General features: G+C 47.2%; 1 protein-coding gene across 3 annotated transcripts in view; it reads right to left on the bottom strand.

The window, feature by feature from the left end:
• Window positions 1-3,867: 3,867 nt before the first annotated feature.
• LOC126541222 (multiple C2 and transmembrane domain-containing protein 1-like) overlaps window positions 3,868-22,635 on the bottom strand; it is an 84,814-nt gene continuing 66,046 nt past the window's right edge. For 2 of the 3 annotated variants that reach the window (XM_050187904.2, XM_055076611.1), the window contains exons 11-16: window positions 19,928-20,044; window positions 18,428-18,466; window positions 16,352-16,455; window positions 12,541-12,650; window positions 4,779-4,885; window positions 3,868-4,199 (exon numbers count right to left, since the gene is read on the bottom strand). In XM_050187904.2, the coding sequence (XP_050043861.2) occupies window positions 4,092-4,199; window positions 4,779-4,885; window positions 12,541-12,650; window positions 16,352-16,455; window positions 18,428-18,466; window positions 19,928-20,044 (585 nt within the window). In that variant the 3' untranslated portion in view covers window positions 3,868-4,091. Of the gene's footprint in view, window positions 4,200-4,432; window positions 4,886-12,540; window positions 12,651-16,351; window positions 16,456-18,427; window positions 18,467-19,927; window positions 20,045-22,635 lie in introns of those variants that run through there. The other variant, XM_055076612.1, reaches the window with a different exon arrangement.

Genomic DNA, 22,635 nt, shown 5'->3' with positions numbered 1-22,635 from the left:
ACTGCGTGCTTCCTGGGAGCCACTCCGCTGTCTCGCAGAGGGACATGATGTCGCAGCTTGACATGCCGCCGATCGCTAGATTATGCAACTCGCAACGCAACATGGTGCTTGTGAGAGGAATGCTCGAGACCAACACTTACCACGCAGCTACAACAGTGGACGTTGTAACACAAGCGGACGACACTTGCTTTGTGCCGGAAGTACTTGTGTGTAGTGATAAATTGTCGTTGTGTGGCCTGTCTCTGTTACTTCTTTTATAGACACAAATTAACCAACATTCCAACTATTGCGAACAATGTTTGTTCACCATCAAGTTGGAAAAATTGTCGATGACGGGACCTGCGTAGCCAATCAGATAGCTCGCCCAACTGTCGTCAATTCAGCTAACAACGTCAATTGTGACGGGGCGGCTGAAAACTCGGCGGAGCGGCACCACTGCGATTGGCAGCGATGTACATTTTTAAAACCTTATAATAAATTATACGCTTTACGCGGATCGCTTAAATGCGTCACTTAATGGTCAGGACGACTTACCCTAACGGCTCAGTACGTTTGTACAAAATCGACGAAATCGTTTCACGGTTCCTTTAAGAGAAAGAGTCTGTAAATGCGTCTGTCAGTTAATTTAATAATTACCAGCCATACACGTGATCATCAATCACACATATGGTGAACCGCGGTGGAGCAAAGATTATTTGAATATATTTTCTGAAATTATATAAAATCTCAAGAAGATGCAGTGACGAAATACGATTAATGCCTGACAGAAGTCTTTGACCCCGCACAGTAGCAGCAGTACAACGCATATAAAGATATACATTTGTGTCAATTTTAATAATTCAGCGCTATGCAGCGCAATGCAATTTGATAAATAATGATATTGAAACGTCCAAAAATTTTGGAATACACCCGTGTACTTAGATTTAGGTGCACGTTAAAGAACCCCAGGTGGTCTAAATTACCGGAGTTCTCCAGTACGGCGTGCCTCATAATCAGAAAGTGGTTTGGCACGTAAAACCCCATAATTAAATTTTTTAAAGAATTTAGAAGGAAAAAAAATTGAATCGTCCCGACGGCATAATAAAAGTCCCCGTCGAAGTCCCTATAGTTATAACGAAATTATTTTTCAACAACTCTGATAGTGTCCATGCAACAATGGTTGCTTGCGTACGGTCAAATGCTCTTATGCTGCGGCCTAAAGCTCACGGCACGGTCCGAAAACGTGTTCGCAGCGAAAGCGAAGCGTTGTGCGCGAACATGCATGCAGACGCGCAGTCGGTCGCTGCGAACCCGTGCGATCGCTGCATGGAGGCTTTATTCTGTTATGCTCCATTTCGTTACACAGACAGCCCATTACAAGATGACAGCCCACTACAAGAACATATTTCGCATAGTTTGCTCTCGGCGGTTTCCTATCTTTCATGCAAAAAAAAAAAAAAAAAAGAAGCCGGTTCGGGGGACTCTATCGCGGCGACCGCGCGTAGTGGACGTTCACTGCAGGTATTCGGTAAACAGATAACGTCTGTAAGCCATTCTGTGCTTTGTTTGCCCAAGCTTATTTTGACACCAAGAGAGAGAGAGAAAAAACATTTATTCGAACCATCGAGGTGGTTGCTATGAGGTCGGTTGACACCAAAAACTTCTGTCGTTTCGAGATTACTTACAGAAATGTCCAGGAGGGCTCCCGCGTGGTGTTTTTATTGAGCGCCGACAACCAAACCTATATATATGAGGAGCGCGCCGTATTATCCCTCATACTACGCAAGCGAGGCGCTTCCGACAGATGGCGACTCCAAAAGTCCTCGCCACCAAATGAAGCAGGCTTCCTATCTAAAGGCCTGAGGATTAGCCCTGCAAGGTTCCCAGTACACATCGGCCACGAGAGTTGTTACACAGACGATATACTAATGGCATATATCCAATGGCTGCAAGGCCATTAAGTTTGAGTCAAAATGTGCGTCAGCATCCCTCTGAAGAAAAGAGCGCAACGCTAAGCACGGCTACATCTTAAACCTTATCAGGGCACCGTCTGCACTGCTGTAACGGGAAACAAACACAGACAGTTGTTACGGTTGGCGTGTAACACCCCGAGCAAAAAGGATGCTCAAAGACCATGCCTAATCGAAACGGAGGATGGATTCCTAATTTTCTATGGTTGTCTCGAGTGGTTGCCGGTCTGGCAGGCGCACCGCAGTGATGACAGGCCCCTTTGTTTGTGTGCGACCCTGGGGGAGAACCCTTTTCGCAAACTGTGCGACTCTAGGGGAGGACCCTTTCCGCAAGCTGTGCGATCAAGGAGAGAACTTTCTGCGAACTGTCCAACTCTGGAGAAAGGATCAGCCGCCCATCCCCGACCAAACTCCGCGGGCTGCCACCAGAGGAGGCATGCACGTGAAACATCGCCCAGGAGAAGGCGCAGCCGCAAAACAATGACGGGGACGTGCAACATCGCCCAGGAGAGAAGGAGCAGCTGCAAAGCAACGACGGGGACTTGCAACATCTCCCAGGGGAAAAGGAGCAGCCGCAAAGCAACGACGGGCCCGGGACTCAGTGCATGTCACGTGACGTTGACGTGAGCAAGATCCCGCCTACGATTTTAGTGGGCCTATTTAAGGGCCCCTGCAATGTCGATTTTCAATTCATTCATTCTCTTCTTATCCTTCACCAACCATTGAATAAACAGTGCAAGTTTCGCACTAGAAATAGTCTCGTCCCTGTCTGGTCGCCATAGTCTACCGGACCTCTCCAACCCGCCGACAACGCCACGCTACCGAATAGTAACGCCGGTCGAGGTTCGAGAAACAGGCGTCGCAACACAGTGTAATATCAAAACAGGATAACCAGGTTGTCCCACATATTACTAGAATAGGCAGTGGGGGAGTTGCAACATGGCAGTGCTACGCCGAAAGCCATATTCAAAAGCACCTTGCTTTGTGCTCTAAGTCCCGTCCCCTAATTCAACGGGGAATGGTCAGTCATTTCCGCTCGGGCACAGGAAAAAAAAAGAAAAGGAGGCTGTATGGTCGCACTTTGCGCGCCATACATTAATGAATTCTATATGCTGGCCCACCAATGGTGCCTGAACTGGGAGGGACCTTGTAATGTCATGGTATATAATGGTAGCCACTTCATGCTTTGCACATTTCGGGAACCCGTTTCTCAGCACGACTAATGTCTGCGTGCGGCCGAAGCGTGCGGTGCAAGTCCGGTCAACGCTGCACTGTAAGCACGTCTAAACAGCACAAACGCCGAGCAAAGAAGAGAAAGCTATGTGTGTCGCGTCCAACGTTTTTAGATTCCTAAAAAACGTTGGGTCGCGTCAGCCAACCTGAAAAGAGAACCAGAAGGTCTCCTCCCACTGACCTCTTCTGATCGATCTGGGTGCGACGCCGACTGAATGCAAGCGGAAATCACGGATAGTTTTGTACCGAATAATGGGCGAGCTCGCTTCGCTTCTGTGGAACACGCAGCCGGCCATCGTTATTGATTGCCTGGCACGAGCCTTAGCATTCATTACCTGCACTGCACGAAGTTGGTGCGACTGAGTGTAGTCATTAGAGTTACAAAGCGATCACGCACATACGAGACATAGTGGACGCTATAGCCTAATGAGACAAGAGTACGACGCGATCGTCCGGCATGACGCTCGGTGCGCCGGATAGATGGCTATTGCGATTGTCGAAATATGTTGGCTGGCAAGCAGAGTCAATGCGCGTCTGTACCTATGCGGTCGTAAACAACATTTTGAGCCACTTCTGGCTGCTCTAACAGCTGCCGCGTGGGAGCTTCGATCTCGCTGTGCCAAATGCAGCAATGAACGTTGTCTCTTCGTGGAGATAGGTAAAAGAAACGAAAGGAGGAAGCAAATCGAAGCACGAAACACTTAATATTCTGGCCATAACTTGCGAGGCCACAGCGGGAAGGCGGCACAGAATTGGCGCATCAGTCTGCCCGCGCGGCAGGGTGCACTGTCCCGGAGTGCCGACGAAGGGCTTCTTCCGAGGCGGACGACGCGCCCCGCCCGGCCGCCATGTTGACGGCTCGCAGTTGTGCGCGCCGCCGTTAGCGGGACGTCCTTGGCCTGGAGAAGGTCACGAGAACAGCAGGCGTCGCAGCGACTTCAGCGAGAACGTAGACTTCGCCGCGAACGTACCTCGCGGAACCGTGTCCGTATCGGGCAGGGGCGTGCTGTACCGTGCCTGCGAGGGAAACGGGAGAAGGGAAATTGTTGCGTTCGCACAGTGTGCACAGGGTGCGTGGATGAGAAAAGGGACGCCATATTTCTGCATTAGGGAATACAGTAAAAACGACATGAGTAACCTGCAAGCACGCTTCTCCACGCACTTTGTTTGACCAAAACAAGACGGTGGACCTTAGGCGTCAACATGCGGGCTGGTGGTGACGTCATTCCTGCCACCCTACATTGCCCGCACCGCTCACGCCTTCACAAGTCACGCTTCAGCTTTAACAGTGATACTAGCGGGAACGCGGCCTTGTTATTGGTTAGGTCAAGTGAGATTTGCGGGAAAGCCTACATGCGCAATTTCGCATATCGTCTAATATCGGGCCTAAATTATAAATAAATAAAAAGGGTTAGGACTCTTCCAGTTAGTTACGAGGATACTGCGATTTCTTGAGCTGGCAATTCCCGCCGCTTCCTTAAGTCTACCAAAAGAGGTGGAACAACACTATCGGTCACGGGCGACTTGGACGAAAAAAAAAAGAAGGATGGCTAGGGAGAAAGAGGCGGTATATGTTCTGCAACGTTAGACGGTCACCTTCTCAAGGTTGTCGGGTGTCCTGTTGAACAGGTGCAGCAGGTCGTAACCGCTTTCCTTGGCACCACCGTACCTCTTGAGAAACCCGCGTCCGAACTTTCGGAGCCCTGCACCGTCATGGATCCCAACGTGAAAGGTCATCCTACAGACTGCAAGTTGTGTTAAACAACGCCCCGCCCTCTTTTATAAACCACGTGCTTGAAAACTTTCGCCCATACTGCACGACCATGGAGACACAGCGGGAGGGATTAATTAAATATACGCGCTCGCACTGTTTGTTGGCGACCTCCACGGTTACCATGCCGCGGTGGATCGGTGGCAATGGCGTTGTACTGCCGAGCACGAGGTCACGTGGGTTCGATCCCCTGCAGACCGCAGCTACACCGCCTTTCGACATTGGCGAAATGCGAATGCGCTCGTGTACGTAGATTGTAAATAACTTCGGGTTGCGAGAATTCATGAGTAAAAAAAAAAAAAAAAAAGAGAAAGAAGAAAATCAATACGGCGAGAAGGACAGTGGTGTGTTAAAGACAGCGCTGTATATGCGCCATACTTTCTGTCGTATTACGTTTTTTGTTTCGTGCAGCTTGCCTCAAGAATCCGAAACGGCGTCTCTCATGTGGTTATACTGCTGCTTTGGGACTTGAAACCCTGCGAATCAGTCAATCACCTTTACGGTTAAGAAAAAGCAGGCGCATATGCCGCAATACCTGTCATATAACTTAGAAGGGTGGCAGTTTGGGCTAGTTGGTATGCCATATATAGTCTGATAAGAGTAAAAGTTCAAAGGAAGACAGGACCGACAAGAAACAGGGACAAGCGCTTCCAACTGAGCTTAATGGGAAAAAATAAAAACAAACATGATTATATACATGTTACTAGAAAGCAGTATCACAAGAGAAGGGAGATAAAACTGCATCATGTGAAAACAACACTAAAAATTAAAAAAAGGATAAAACATGCGACGTGAGCAAATTAACCCCAAAACAGGAGCTCCGAAAAGACTAAACAAATGGCTGCGAACGCCTATCGCAAGAGCCAACATCTGCCAAGAAAGTCAGTTCCTTTTCAGATATTGACACTTTCAGGAACATATATGACCGCCTTCAGGAACATGCCAACAACGCATGGAACAAGAAAATCGACTTTTTGGCTATACATTGTAATAGATGCGGCTGTGTATGTGTTGGAACACACCGTGGTAATGTCTATGCACAAGGATGTGAGCACTGGAGTCATAGCCGAAGTGGCACAAATGCAACGGGAGGAGTGCACATGTCAGCAAGCCTTCTGCGCCATTATCTGAAAAGGAACTGACTTTCTTGGAAGGCGTTTGGCTCATGCGATAGGCGTTCGCGGCGATTTGTATTGTGTTCTTTTTTTTTTTTTTGGGGGGGGGGGGGCTCCTGCTTTTGGGTTAATTTGCTCATGCCCAATGTGTGCGGATACATACGGATTGAAGGCGTGTGCAGCAGCTGGCTGCAAAAATAGTGACTCGCACATTAAGGAATGGAATGAGTCTGTGTGGCCAAGTTCTTGGACCGTTGCTGCAACTGTCCGTACGTGTTACCGGCATTTCGAGATAAACACGGCTTTCCTCGAGGATACAGAAATTTGCTCATTCGCCAACGTCGTATCGCTAACCTCCGAAGAAAGTGCTTCAGCCCCTGAACATCGGCAAGAGTGAGTACCGCTCGTTCAACAACGACAAAGGGAGTAGTGCCGCTTCCTGTCATAGTACGTTTGGCGCACAGTATCTAGACAAATCTACACTCAACTTGCACGAAATCTTACGCCCACTCTATCGCCAACGTGTCAATGAGTGAATGGGCGCACACTTCGATATATGCGCACCATATACGTTCAATAAATGACGGACTACACCGATAGCGCACGAATGGTGGAAGCTGAATGTTTTGTGACGGTCGAAAGAGTAAGCGAGTTATTGGCGATAATACATCTTTACTACAAGGTATTACAAGGTAACAGCTACGTTTAAAGCCTTGCGCGCAGCAAGAACAAATCTATCGGAAGTGAGCACACACGCGATTGATTAAGCAGAAAATAATCAGGTAGTGACCGCACTGAAGAAGTCATAAATGTGACAAGCCGCTGCTTCAAAATATTTGCCAAATAAAGAACGAAGAGCAAAACACACTAATCCTGATTCAATTCATGAGCGGAAAGTTTGGGTAGCTTGGAATACATATTTCGCCCCGCTTTTAGCACAAGCACGATATACGCTGCTCGCGCCTTTTGGACATGGCTTAATCAGCTCTGAAGGCGCTTGTTCATGTTCTCTGAAGCTGTGGCCAGAGCTTCGTTTCGTTCACCCAGTCACCATCTACGATATCTCCCGAAACAGAGGTTTGCTTACACACCCATTGTAAACGCGGAGGCAACGATGGCAGTTGAGGCAAGTAATGGACGCGTCACCACGTGATCAAACATGGCAGCGCCCATGGGATCGCCGCGAAAAGGGTCAATATATGGTGGTAGATATATAAAGTATGGTATATAGTATAGTGTGTATACAAAGTGGTGCATATATATATATATATATATATATATATATATATATATATATATATATATATATATATATATATATATATATATATATATATATATATATATATCAAGCCCAGTCGGCGTGACATAATACGTGTATCAGGACAAGGACACGACACGGTGTCACGTCTTCATTTATGAATTTAAACCTTAAAGGGACACTAAACGCAAATAATAAGTCGACGTGGACTATTAAACTATACTTCCAGAAACCTCGTAACGCTTGTTTCGTGCCAAGAAAAGAATTAATTTACGAGAAAATTTTGTCTGGAGGGTCCGAAAACCTATTTCGAAATTCAAATCTTCCGCCACCCAACCGGGGGAGGAGTGACGTTGCATAAGCCATCACCACCCTTTGCTGCCGTCGGTAGTAAAACGGCGCCCGACAGACGGCGGTACCGAGCCAAGACAGAGCGGTGGATTCGCCGCTGCAGCTGCTTTTTGGTCAAGTGGCGTAAGCGGGAGACACATGGTGCGATTTTGGGTGCGATCGGTCGTACGACCATTCGCATCGGCAGCCGCACTCAACAGGTTCTCAACCAAATCCGCCGCACGCGGCGCCGAATCGCACGCCCCGCATGCGACCAAAGCGGGAGACACATGGTGCGATTTTCCGTGCGATCTGTCGTACGGCGCGTCGTGTGCGACTTGCCGCATGCGGCGATTCGGGACACATGGTACGAATGACCGAGCGGCGGGTAGCTCCGCCCAGAACCGGCGCCCCTGCGTGGAAGCTCGGAATGCTGCGTAACTTCGAACGGAAAGTGAAAGCAAACGTATTTGCACAGCTCTCTTGTTTGAAACAAACGATGACAATATAAACACGCCTATGCAAGCACTGTAGACGTGTTTCCGCAAGGCCGCGTCAGCAGTAACGGCTCCTTTGACAGCCGCCGATGGCTATAGGAGCCGGCAGGCACAGCTCGCTCGGCCATCGAATCCGACACCGGTGGCGCTTGTGGCACGATCGCTTGCAGCTCGTATAACGAAGCGTCTATGTTAGTCGGCACAACCTGTACACAGTTATCGTACGCTTAATTTGCAGCACATTTGATTTCATTGGCGCCGACGGAAGCGAACGAGCATGCCAGGCGAGCTTGCGATCGCTGGGAGACTGTGTAGGCCTAGCTCGCCGGCCGGCTATCCGAGGACGAGGGCCCATGCCGATGCGTCCGCAGCTCGTAATAAAGCGCCTCAATTCATCAGCACAATCAATGCCTGAACATTTATGTTTCTCTTAAGTGAAAATACGGTTAGTTTTCTCGGTGCCGTTAGTAGCGATGAGTAAACACGCCAGTCAGGCGAGCCGCTTCGTATAGACGATTGCTGGCGCATCTGCGCTGACCGCGTCCGATTGCAAATCGCGCCAACTATTTACTATATCGCACAACGTTTTATAACATGCACTCTTTCGAGGCCACTTTATTCTATCAGTTATTTCGTGTCAGAAACAAATTGCAGCTTATTTATGTGCCGCCGTCACCGGCGAAAAAGGCCTTCGTTTCGACCAGGGAGAAAAAAAAAAAAAAAACAGACATCGGAGCGGCGAGGCGCTTGCTCGCCGGCCCCGCCCCGTCGGGTCTACGTGGCCGTGACGTTCGCGCTACCGGCGCTGTCATTGGCTGCGGCCGCCCGACCGATGCGGCAGTCGCACGACAATATTCAGCGAGTTGGTCGCATGCGGGGCGTGCGATTCGGCGCCGCGTGCGGCGGATTTGGTTGAAAACCTGTTGAGTGCGGCTGCCGATGCGAATGGTCGTACGACCGATCGCACCCAAAATCGCACCATGTGTCTCCCGCTCAACTCGCTGAATATTGTCGTGCGACTGCCGCATCGGTCGGGCGACCGCAGCCAATGACAGCGCCTGTAGCGCGAACGTCACGGCCACGTGACGGGGCGGAGCCGGCGAGCGAGAGCCTCGCCGCTCCGATCATGTATGTTTTTTTTCTCCCTGGTCGAAACGAAGGCCTCTTTCGCCGCTGACGGCGGCACATAAATAAGCTGCAATTTGTTTCTGACACGAAATCACTTATAGAATAAGGTGGCCTCGAAAGAGTGCATGTTATAAAACGTTGGTGCGATATAGTAATTAGTTGGCGTGATTTCTAATCGGACGCGGTAAGCGCAGACGCGCCAGCCATCGTCTGTATACGAAGCGGCTCGCCTGACTGGCGTGGTTACTCATTGCTACTAACGGCCCCGAGAAAACTAACCGTATTTTCACTTAAGAGAAACATAAATGTTCAGGCATTGATTGTGCTGATGAATTTAGGCGCTTTATTACGAGCTGCGGACGCATCGGCATGCGCCCTCGTCCTCGGATATACGGCCGGCGAGCTAGGCCTACACAGTCTCCCAGCGATCGCAAGCTCGCCTGGCATGCTCGTTCGCTTGCGTCGGCACCAATGAAATCAAATGTGCTGCAAATTAAGCGTGAGATAACTGTGTACACGTTGTGCCGACTAACATAGACGCTTCGTTATACGAGCTGCAAGCGATCGTGTCACAAGCGCCACCGCTGTCGGATTCGATGGCCGAGCGAGCTGTGCCTGCCGCCATCGGCGGCTGTCAAAGGAGCCGTTACTGCTAACGCGGCCTTGCGGAAACACGTCTACAGTGCTTGCATAGGCGTGTTTATATTGTCATCGTTTGTTTCAAACAAGAGAGCTGTGCAAATACGTTTGCTTTCACTTTCTGTTCGAAGTTACGCAGCATTCCGAGCTTCCACGCAGGGGCGCCGGTTCTGGGCGGAGCTACCCGCCGCTCGCTCATTCGTACCATGTGTCCCGAATCGCCGCATGCGGCAAGTCGCACACGACGCGCCGTACGACAGATCGCACGGAAAATCGCACCATGTGTCTCCCGCTGTAGTCCGTTCGGGCATCCCGCGACATCACGTGGAAGTTGAATTCTCTGCTACTTGCAGTTTGTGCGAGTTTCGCGAGACAGCAAAACCAGCGCAGGACCACGCGATAACGAAACTACTGAAACGCGAAAGCGTGGGCGGTGTGGAGTCGAGTAAAAACAAACCTTTCGATCGCCCGCGTCGTCGTCAGGGGTAATTTCAATGAGTTCTTTTTTCTAAATATGAAATAGAACTGGACAAGTAGCATTTTATTTCGTCTTATAATAGAATAAAAGGATATTTCTTGCAACGAGTAGTTGAGTGCTAGTGACAGAATTTAACTGACGAGTGCTTTCGTCATCGGGCAAGTACTTACTTGAATGTCCCGGTGGAGTCTCTAATCATGTCCTGCATTTAACTCAATTTCTCGATTATTAAGGCTCCGTTCGCGATAATATTGACGCCTTAGAGATTATCGAGCACTAATCTATCACTTTAGCTTTATTTATATTGAAAAGACCCCTAAAGGCCCTCTGGAAGAGGGTATTACATAGGTGTGTGTATGTGGGGCGGGAGGGGGGTGGGGCAAGCGAGCAAGCCACGACTTGACATTTGCCGTTAGTGTCCCTTTAACAAGCTGTTGCGTGTCACCACCTCGCTGGTTTAAGCTATTCACGTAATACTGGTACTTGTGTGGAGTGGCAAGGTCGAATGCTATCGCTATGATGGGGTTGTGGTGAAAAACAATAAACTTTAACACAACTGCACCAAAAAAGTGAACTCTGTCGTCCTCCTCCATTTGCTTAAGGAACGAATGTCCAGTTACGGCACTAACACAATCCAGGCTAGACGAAGCAATCACAGTAAGTGATCGCAGGATGGCGGCTTGAATTGATCCATACACTATAGGCGATTATGGGAAGCCTTGGCACTGAGCCAACATTTCCACAAGGTTACTTGTCTTCGCCGGGGCTACAGTTGGCTTCCTTAGCAGATTATATACAGCTTCCTAGAGTAAGGTTAGGGCTGGGTAAGGTAGGCGGAAACGTTGAAAAGTAGAGATTAGCTGTGACAGTAGGCAAAACGCATTGTTGCACTAGATGGTTTGTTATATGGCTTGAAATCGGCGCCGGAGATCACGAGGGATAAGCAGGGGGACATCATTGCGACAACAAGGATGCCTCTCTATTTGTTTGTCGTGCTTTCTGGGCGTCGTTTGTAATCCGTGATGGCCAGATTCAAGTCTTCGGCTTATCTGGAACTGGAAAGCAAAGCAGAGGGCGGGAGTAGGCGAAAAAAAGAAGATAAAGCAGTGACGTGTGAGCATATAACGTTTGTACTTGTTGTCAAGTTTTCAAGAAAACAAGTACGTAGTACTTGTTTTTAGTGCTAGTACATAGATATAGGTTCTGGAGAGTTCAAGAAGTGGTTATTAAAAAATTACGACAAAAACCATCCTCGATGATTATCTCAGTCGATACAAAGCATTCCTCCCTTGCAGGTGGCTCAAAGTCCGAACGAATTCGCGTACTCCCGGGGAAACACACACTCGATGACCGCCATATGCACAGGCTGCGAAAGCCCGACGACGCACGAGCGGAACCAGAGGCCACTTCAGTTCGCCACTTCAGTTCGCTTCGCATACCTCTACTTGCAGCGCCTTTGCACTTTTACGCTGCGCTTCCGCTCGATACTTTCGGGGGATTATAGTTGAACCTGCAAGTACAGGCTTACGCGCAACATAGCTCAGCTAGCGCAACTGAGCTACGTGGAGCAAGGAGAGGAGGCGCCAAGCCAGCAGCGGTGCGGGAGCGGGCGCGTGGGAGAGCGCTTGCTTGCGCGTGAGAGAGGAGGGCTTAGCCAACGCCGCCTCGGTAGCGCAAGGCCGGTGCACTTCGATCCGTGGCGTAATGCTAACTTGCCCGACTGCCGTAGAATCTAATAGGGACACGCCCGCGTAAGCCGCGGTGATTTTGACGTCACCGCTGTCGTCACGCCGCGCTAGGCCTGCTACCTAGGAGGCGCTGGCCGAGCCCATAGCCGCCAGCGAGCGGGTCCGTGGGGGTAGCGCGCGCATCGGCGACAAACTCTGTGACCTCGAACGGCCTCGCATTTGGCCTCGGCTGCGACTGGGCGAAGAAATGCTTTGCATTTGAAATGACGGCGCTTTAGATATTTTTAAGAGGTGAGCTGGGAGTGCCCAACTATACATATATATATATATATATATATATATATATATATATATATATATATATATATATATATATATATATATATATATATATATAGTACAATATCGTAGCCCACGCTGAACGGTTGCTGGAGTGGGAGTGTCATCTCACCGATAATGAGGATCCAGTAGCGCGCCGGAACAATGTAGGCCAAGAAGCCGGCGCCGAGCAGTATTACGAGGAACATCCTCGAGACGAACGGGTCGGCGAACACCATCGTGCTGAGGGAAAAGGGTAAACATAACAGTACAACGCGGGTCGCATACACATACGTATGTATGTATGTATGTATGTATGTATGTATGTATGTATGTATGTATGTATGTATGTATGTATGTATGTATGTATGTGTGTATGTATGTATGTATAATGGCGAATTTCGTGCTAATATGTTTTGACAACACGGTTACTAAATCATGGAAAACTTTATATGCGTCACATATACAGAGCATTCAGCCGGAGTTCCCATATAAATTGCGCATAAGGTCCAGAACGCGTGCAATTACCTGTTAGCAGGTTTTAGTTTGTCGTACGCACTGTGGTCTGCAACGCAGTACAACGCAAGCTGTCGTGAAGTTTGTAGACGGGTACTCCAAATACGTGAATACACAGACGAGATCGGGAAATTGAAGGGCTAAATAAATGCAAAGCGAACATTCCCAAAGCTTAGGAGTGCATAAGCGAAGCGCTTTCCTTGGTTTATAGTGTTTCGATTCGTGTGGTGGTTTTGCAGTATCGGCCACCCTGGCCCGGTAGCACAACAGTTATGTCGTTGTGTTGCAGAGCACGAAGTCGCATGCAGGTTCTACAGGAAGTCCCGGCCATATATAATTCAGCCAGGCAAACATCTCTGGCATAGCATTACAGCTTGCATATATCACACAGTTATATATCATGCACGAAGCTTTCAGAAAGGACGGATCATTCTGCGCGAATAAGTGCATGTTGTTCGAAGTCTCTTGAGAAACAGCCAGAACTAAAAAAAAAAAAGAAAGTCCCTAGCTGTTATCCATTTAGTTAGGGTAATTGCCAAATTTTTAAATTGTTCGAACCGTCACGATGTCAACTAGAGAGAGTAGTTTAGAATAACACGAAGTGAAAAATGACAGGTTTCCAGCAAGGTACATATCGCGTGTTCATTTTTTTTCAGCCGAAGAGAGCAAACCCGCGAAATAGGAGCAATACCACGTGACTACGCGCACGTGCGCAATGAGATAGCAGTGCGTGGGCGAAGCGTATACTTTGGCAATCGCTTCACTACACAGTTGGCAAAATGATACGAAAACCCTGAAATCAATTTGCGAAGCGTGGCACGAAGCCTAAAATTTAGGTTAAATACTATATGTTTACCACGCGCGGCCAACGTTAAGCCGCATTATATTTACGGGCATCGGGTTGTTTCGCGGAGCACGTACGTCCCATAATTTTGGGCGTTGTCTCCTAAGGTTGAAGTTGAAGTTTATTTTCGCCTGCAACAGTACAATGTGTTTTACACAGAAGAGTTGTGGCGTGGAAAGTGGGAAAAAAGTTGCAGTGATGCAGGCTGACTGGCCCCACCTCCCATCCGTACAACGCAGCAGAACGACAGTACAGCAAGCTTCATAGTCTTCACGTATGGTAGAAAAATAAACAAAATAAATAAATAGAACTTGTACGATAATTATCAAGTAGAGATAATTATATGCGCTCTTGGGTGACTACAAGTACATCAATCATTCACGCACAAAAAAACAAAACAAAAAATTACTGACAAGAAAATTACTGCCGGGTAACATAACAATAAGACACTGTAAACAGAAAGGAGTGCTTTGTTTCGATATAATTTTTCTAGACTTGGTAGCGGATTATGTGAACATGTTGAATAGCTCCCTTCCTGAAAGGACACGTAAGTGATCTTCTGTAAGCTTAAAGATATTGGGTACGTGTGGAATGGTGAATTTTAACATTTGGAGTCCGTAATTCGTTTGTGTTCGGGGGATGTGCCAGTGTTCAGAATTTCGGGTGGGACGCAATAAAATGTTCGGCTGCAAATGCTCTAAACCTCTTAGGTTTAAGCTATTTCTGCGAATTTCAGACCTCAACGACAACAACAATTGATGTTCATAGGCAACACTGAATTTTAACACCTAAAATTTCATAAATAAATGAGATGTATGATCTCAATAGCCTAAATTTGCAACAGCCCGCAGTGCACATTTTTGAAGTGTATATAACTTTTTCTTTGATGTTTGAGTTCCAGTGCCGATACCAACTGGCAGTAGCGTAGGTGGGAACTAAAAAGCGCATTAAGAATATGAAGTTTCTGGGGAACCGGCAGAAACGACTGATACCTCCTCAGTATGCCTAGGGCTTTCCTTAGCTTAATACAGAATTCTTCAATGTGGGAATCCCACAGCATATGTTGATGAAAGACAATACCTTAAGTTCTGACAGTCTCTGAAAGTTCAATTTCAAAATTATTTAGTAGCAGTTTATGCGAGTACTTGCAAGCCATTCCTTTCGCGGGGAAAAGAACGGCCTTGGTTTTAGAGTTGTTGATTTGTAACGAATTACGACAAGACCATTCGGATAAATTGTCTTAAGTTTCATTAGCTGCTTGAATCAACTCATCTACGTTTGTTCCTGTAAAGAATAAGCTCGTGTCGTCTGCATAGATAATGCATGTTATAGATCGATCTATGTTTACTATACCATTAATATAAATGTTAAATAAAAGAGGGCCTAACATACTTCCCCGCGGTACACCACGTTTGATTTTTTGGGGCACAGATAATCTCCCTATTTATTGACACAGACTGGTACCGATCGAAAAGATAGCTCCTTAATATGTAAATTGTAATGCCTCTGATGACATAATAGGGTAATTTTTCGAAGAAAGTATGGTGATCAATCCTATCAAACGCTTTTGTAAAATCTACGAATACGCCTAGTGTGAGCTTTCTTGCTTCAATGTTGCTGAGTATGACCTCTATTTGATGTAGAAGTGCTGCCTCTGTCGACACACCTGACCTGAAACTGTATTGTGTCACTGCAATCGCAGAATGCATGTCCAAAAATTTAGATAGTCTCGTGAAAATAATTTTTTCCAGAGCCTTTGAAAATATGGGCAATACCTATATTGGCCTGTAATTACTCGCTACGTTTTTGTTCACCACTTTTGTAAAGTACCGCGACCTTGGCCTTTTTCATACATTGAGGGAACAGACCTGTGCTTAAAACAAGGCTATATATATGGGTCAAGCAAGGTACTAATATATCGATGACAAAAATAACCGGTTCCATTTTTATGCCGTCAATGTCTTCGCTTTTACTTTTTTAAAGTTTCATAAAAACATCAGCTACCTCAGATTGTTCTGTGGGGCAAATAAATATCGAAGGTGTTATTGGCGTGGGTAAATATCATAACGCTAATAACGGTGCCGTATATACTCGACTAAGGGCCGCCTCATGTAAAGGCCGCACCCCCACTTTGGAGGACAAAAATTTTGGAAAACAATTCTAAACGCCCCGCCGGAAATGTCAGTTAGTTCCATTGCCGCTAGATGACGCTAGCCGCTTTACCGTCGACGCCGCTCAGGTCGGCGCAGCCGCTCCATTATTCTTGTGTGGCGCGTCGTCTCGGCTTTGTTGGCAGGGTCTCCAGTCAGATCGGTGGCATTTCGTTTCTAGTGAAGGGAGCCCTGTTTGAATCACTAAAATAAAATAACAAGAACGCTTATAACATGTCATTTGAGCCTCTCTTAACCTCTGCTACAGTTGCGGAAACGGTGCGAACCTTTACCGGGCCGTCATCGGCCTGATTCGTGTAAGGGCCGCACCAAGCCAAGATGCTAGAGAAAAAAAAGTGCGACCTTTACACGAGTATATGCGGTATTTAAGCGAGATAGGCCAAGACGTGTGAAAAAGAGGATCATTCACTGACTTGTGAAGTCGCTCGCCGTACGAGGCCACCGCACCCATGGTGTTCTGCATGGTGGCGGCCATCTCTTGGAGCCGCACCAGCTTTCCCTTGAGGGATTGCCGCGACTGCGCCATTGCAATAGCAAAAAAAAATGAAAGCAAAGTGAGCGCCTCCCACGAAGCACTTTCGCTTATATTCACAGAACTGGGCAAAACCATCACGGCTTCTTTTATTAGGGATAAACCTGATGGCGACAGGCTCGCAGAGGTTTCTTACTCCCGTCGCCGGAAAGGAGGAGCAGCCTTGCCTATATGCGTGACCTCCGAGATGTTTACCGGCAGAAGGCGCGTCGTTGCAATCTCGGAGGCCAGGTTATAATTTAAGCTTTGAGATTCCTGCTGCTCAGGCCTTGCGATCGTTCAGCTACGACGCATGGGTAGCACGTGACTTTTGTTTGTTCTTTGTGCTTGTGGCGCCAGACGTTCTTGTGGCTTTATCTGCCTATTGGACTAAATTTACAAGGAATCATTTTTCTAAAGCATGAATGCATTAGAACTCTGCCTACATACTCAGTTATTGCGAATCGAAGTTATAACGCAATATCTCGTTGAATAAAGTCGATTTACAGAGCCACAATGTCGCTTAAAGGGAGAGAGAGAAAGAAAAGCGAAGTTTAGGCAAAACTGATGTATACTGCATTCGTCAATCTGGCTGAATCGCCATATTCGCAGCTTCCGTAGACACTTGCGCGATATTTTTTTTGCAATTTTTTGTAGGAAGCTCTACGGCATATATACAGCGTTCGTATATATATATACTACGAACGACCGAACGACCGACCGAACGACCGAACGACCGACCGACCGACCGACCGACCGACCGGACGGACGGACGGACGGACGGGCAAATAAATACTTGTGCCCTGTAACTTCCATATCTACTATGCTGCTCACATTCTATGGGGCCATGTATATTTCTCTCGGTTCCATGTGATACATGAGCTAATTTCCTAAAAAGGTTGCGGTATATATGCGATATTTAAGTAGGGGAGGACCGGAGACGGCGACAGCGAGAACGAATATTAATGGCTCAATATGTGGCCAAACGTTGGACTTGCGTGGCAACATGCAAAAGTGGTCATGATACCTAATTTTAAGTTGACATTAAGCTACAGCCGTGTTGTCTAATGGTTAGTGAAACGTTTGCGTTGTCGTGAGCAACATTCTTGCAATAAACGAAATACCCCATAAAACTATATGTATATATATTGCCGGCCATGGTGTGCCATATATACGTCACGACTGCCATTCCGCTCTTCTGACCTATCTGGTGACGTCATAATTCTGTATGCGACTGTACGGTGGCATACCTGTAAGGGCGTTGCATCACAAACGTGCTCCCTTGGCCCAGCCTTTGTCTTTACTGATCGAACCTTACCGCATCAAATACGTCGGTAGAACTTCGTTCTTGTTCTTTTTTTTTGCCGCGTGGTAGAAAAGCGTGACAAATTTGCGAGCAATGAATTTGGTGCCTATTTGAACCAAATTACGGTGGTCTCTTCTTTTGTTTTATTTCCCAGCGAGAGAAGACGAGATATATTTTTGTTTCGTGGCACCTATAGTATGATCTTGCAGCGCGGCTACCACTGGCGTTGTGTACGGGAAGCTTAATCTTGTTCTTGGCGGTTTGCTGCCAACTACCGAATATTCCCGCGACAAGACCGTTAGTGATCGTGTTCCGTACAAGTTTTGTGCATACTTAATGAGTATATACTTTCCATAACAGCGCGAACGACGACACAGAGAAGACATACGAAAAACGACAAACACGATCGTTGTGTCTTCTGTGTGTATAGTTGTTTGTTCGCGCTCTGTTAGGGAAATGACTCTGCATCAACTAGATTAATTCAACGTACTGCTCAGTATCTTGCTTGTAACACCGTTTTTGATAAATACGTTTGGAATATGGGTCCACGTCTTGCGGTGTTTCGAATGGCGCACTTGGGCAGCGGTAATTTTTTTTCTAGATTCACGGTGGATAGTTTGATATGACGCTCATTTGATGTTGGGATGTTATGCTGCAGGAACACAAACTCACGCTTTCCTCCTCGCTCTGTTGGCCGTCTTCTTGAAAGTCCTGAAAGTTGAGCAAAGGAGAAGTATAGCGTGCTTTGTTGTCTATTAACTTACACCACCGATTAGACGTTCTCCAGTTACGCAGTCATCCAAACCGCGAAATTCACTTTTTCGCACAGAACGCCAGTATTTCTTGATCTATAGAGATCCTTGGAACAATATATGTATACCCTGCGAAAAAAACACACAGAAAAAAAATTATTTTCTTTATATTTGTTTCGGGCATCTTGAACCTCATTTTACACTTAACGCTGCTCACCCACTCGTCGGAATGACGGCGCATCTTTTCTGTCCAAGGTTTTACCTCCAATTGCAGTGCTCTAACTGGTTAGAAAGGCCTCTGGCCACCAGGGTATCGAATTGGAACTAAATCCCCCCCTCCCCCCCCCTCCCCCCCCAAAAAAAGACACACCGTCTTTTATTTTTTTTTCTTTTCTCTACCTTGCTTTGCTCGAACCGGTACTGAAACGGAGTGTTACGATTTTTTTTTACTCTACCACTACTCCTAAATATACGTACGGCCTAAAATATATAGTATACGTAATATATAGTAAATAACTACTAAAAATACGTACGGCCTAAAAAACAAAATGTGTGTGTTTTTTTTTTTTTGCAGCATAGAAGCAGCGTCGAGCTTTCTTACAAAATAAGTTTATGATGTTTTCCTGTAAGTAACCTTCCGTTGTGTGAATTTACTCGAACCAGTTCGAACCGATTTGAACCTTTTATTTTTTTCGCTGCCTAGTCGAACCGGAACTGAACCGTTAGCGCTGAACCGGAACGAAAACCGGAACGAAAAAAAAAGTTTCAGTTCGACGTTCTGCAGTGGCCGTGCCAGCGAGCGCCAGGGTTTCCGTCCAATATTGGATTAAAGTTGCGCATAAAGCTGCGCATTTATGTAAATAACGCACACACGCACTCGAATCGCAACGATAGCGACGAGCATGGTCGTCGGTCGTCGACTCTAATCCCTCGGTCAAGTGTCAGAGTAATTGCTGGTGGTGATGATGATGATGCACATCCTAGAATGTGCACCATCGTCTTATCTATCATCATGAACACTTATTCGTGACCCGCGCATAATCTCATCAGACACAACTCATTTGCTACAGAATTCCCGGCAACGCTCAACAAATTTCTCATGCTGCATAGGCGCGTCTTGCGCCGAGCGTAAAATTTACGTTTGTAGTAATTTTGGTAAAGCGAACACCGGCAAAAAAAAAAAAAAAGGTAAAGCTGCTGTAAATTGCCACGCGTCGTTACTTTACTTCTTTTTTGCCGGTGTTTACTCGATACTATTTTCTCCCGCTGATCAGGAGAGGTGGGGGGGGGGGGGGGGAGGGGCTAAACGTGCTCTCCCGCCCAAGTGTGTCCCGTATACATGCATTCCTCCTGCGCCCCGTCTGTTCATCGCGCGGCGATCGCGTGGATCTGACCACGCTGCCACGACGTCGTCGTCTACCTTATCGTCGTCCTCGAAGGGGCAGCAGCAGGAGACGATCATTCCGGCGAAGAACAGCGAGGCGGCCACCAGGGGCACCATGTACGGCTCGCCTTTGAGGGTCAGCCAGGTGAACAGCTGCAGCGCGCGTGCGTTGACTGAATGCGTATACACGATCGTGGCCAGGGGCACGGAAGTTTCTCCGTGAGCGTTGCGGCGCAAAAAAAAAAAAAAAAGGTCATTTGGGGGGGTTCTCCGAAACACCGATGGCGGGACGCTGCCCACACGCGATAGTGTCGTCCACATTACAAAAAAAAAAAAAAAAAGCACCAGTTTTCAAAAAATACAAGAACGAGCCATTTCTCGAAGTACATCACGATACACTTGTGCAGTGTGACTCGGAACAGTGCGCATGGCAACGGGAGTCATGGCAACGGGAGTCATGGCAACGGGAGTATAGCTTCTCGCTGTGGGTGCTGCGCCATCGTGGTTGGGTGTTAAGCGGCGCCCAAACGTTTTCGCATTTGCCTGTGCCACCTTCTGCGCGGCGTCAAGGAAAGCTTTCTCGGTGTCGTCGAATAGGAGCCCGAATGCTCCGCTTTGGGGAATTGTGGGAATCGCGCCCGTCACCGCCGGACCAACATGGCGCCGTCTTGACGCATTAACCTCGAAAACTTCAAGAAGGCCCGGTGCCGTGCGTTCATACAGTTCAATCAGAGACAGTTATAGCTGAGGATCCTTATTGTACTCTTGTGTAAAGCTGTGGTGACCTTAGGATGACCCTGTAATGGCCTCACCTGCTCAGTTTCTTGTGAACTATGGGTCATCACTGTACTGTCCAACGCCTAAACACGCATCACTCGAAGTCAGTGATGTGCGCCAAAGTGATCGCCTGATTTAGGTTCCGACCATCAGCCATGGCAAGGGACCCACGTCGGGATAAAACATTTCTTTCAACTGCTGGTAGATCTTCTATAGGATATACGCATTGTACTCGATGTTGCAGAGCACACTTATCGTCAGTACTTTCTAGGCTAATACTAAATAAATAAATAAATAAATAAATAAATAAATAAATAAATAAATAAATAATGACGATTAAATAAATAGCTGCATAACTAACCACTATACCTGCCACGGACGGCAAGCTCTCCAGAGAGATCCTATTCTCACGGGCGTGACAGAATCGCAGAACAAAAAAAGCTTATACTGAAGAAAAAAGTTCGAAATGAACAACTGGTGGTGAGGAAAAATAAAAAGAACTTGAAAGTTATGTCATACCTGTACGACATTTCACTTAACATTGCACGACATTTCACTTAACTTGAACAAACGTTGACTCGCCATCACGGCACTGCGAAAGGGAATGTCCAGCGAAGCTGTTGAAAACCACCACTAAAACTGCTGAGGCGGTATACAATGCTTTACTGCTTTAGAGCAATGGTAGTAATGGGAGCAACTGTAATTTTGGCAGTACGCCACCGCTAGTCTTGTTGCCGTTTCTTTTCCCTTGGGCGCTACTTGTGCTCACGTTGCTCATTGGTAGTCATAACTATGCGTTGCCTACCCCGTAGCGATGCCGCAACAACAACGAAATCAGTTGCTAGGCTAGTAATTTTATATACGAAAGGCTATAGGGACGTCACACCCCGCGTCGCAAGCTGGCATCATCGCGGCAGCTGTCGCAGCAGTAACCTTTTCTGGGAAACGTATGCGGGGAGACCTGCTGGTAGATCTTTTATAGGATATATGTCTCGTGCTTCGCGTTGCTATCACGAGCGCCTTAGCGCCAATTACGTGTTTCGGATGCTTGTTTTCAGCTTGTTCTTTATTGAAACGTACGCTATTCTGTATGCTGTATGCATGATTCCAAAGAATATATGCACCTTCGCTTAACTCGCTTAATTCTTTTTTTTTTTTAATCGCAGAAATATTTTTTTCTGTGAGGACGTGCCGCGAAATATCCCGACCAACTAGAGGCTAACAGCTTCTCTGTAAAGAAAGAAAGAAAGAAAGAAAGAAAAAAAGAAAGAAAGGTAGTCAGCAATGACCTGCAGCTCATTTATTAAGCGCCATGCACGTTTGCAGGATTGTGCAATCGTGTTTGCCGTATCCAGAAATAAAGCGGAGTGCTATACACATGCTGAAATTTTTACTGAGTGCCGAACGTGTGGGGTGTTTAAGATACCGTAGACTTGCGGGAGGGTTTTAAGTTGCCCTCAGTATTAATGACAAGGTGCGTGAGAACTTAAAACTGGCTCCCACTGGCACGGGCGGTGACTTGCCACTGCATTATCGACATTCATCACGTGACGTCACGTACCCAGCTTGTCGCCATGCCGGTGCACCACGGGGGCTATTCTGTAAGAGTCCACCTAGTGGATTGTCCATTTCGGCCGCTGCTGATTGGATGCAACTGTACGAGCGAGGAGGAGACGAGCAGCCCTAGCCAATCAGCTGCGGCCGAAATGGACACTTCACTAGGTGGACTCTTACAGAATACCGCCCCACCATGGCGGCTATGATGACGTCAGTGCAGGCCATTTGTAAGCATTGGGGTTGCGCACCGTTCTACAATGACGTCTGTATTGTAGGGACAGCTAGAACACAAAGCAAAAGGGAATATTGTAGATGCATTCCTTATCAAGAATCTAGGGCTTGAAGTTTGTGTGAGCGCATCTTCCTCGTTGTTGACAAATAAAGAGTTGGATTTGCTCAGCAGGAATACC

The sequence above is a fragment of the Dermacentor andersoni genome, chromosome 2 (assembly GCF_023375885.2).
Source record: "Dermacentor andersoni chromosome 2, qqDerAnde1_hic_scaffold, whole genome shotgun sequence".
NCBI classification, from domain to species: domain Eukaryota; kingdom Metazoa; phylum Arthropoda; class Arachnida; order Ixodida; family Ixodidae; genus Dermacentor; species Dermacentor andersoni.
Note: the sequence above shows the minus strand (reverse complement) of the source record. Positions and strands in the feature narration are given on the sequence as shown.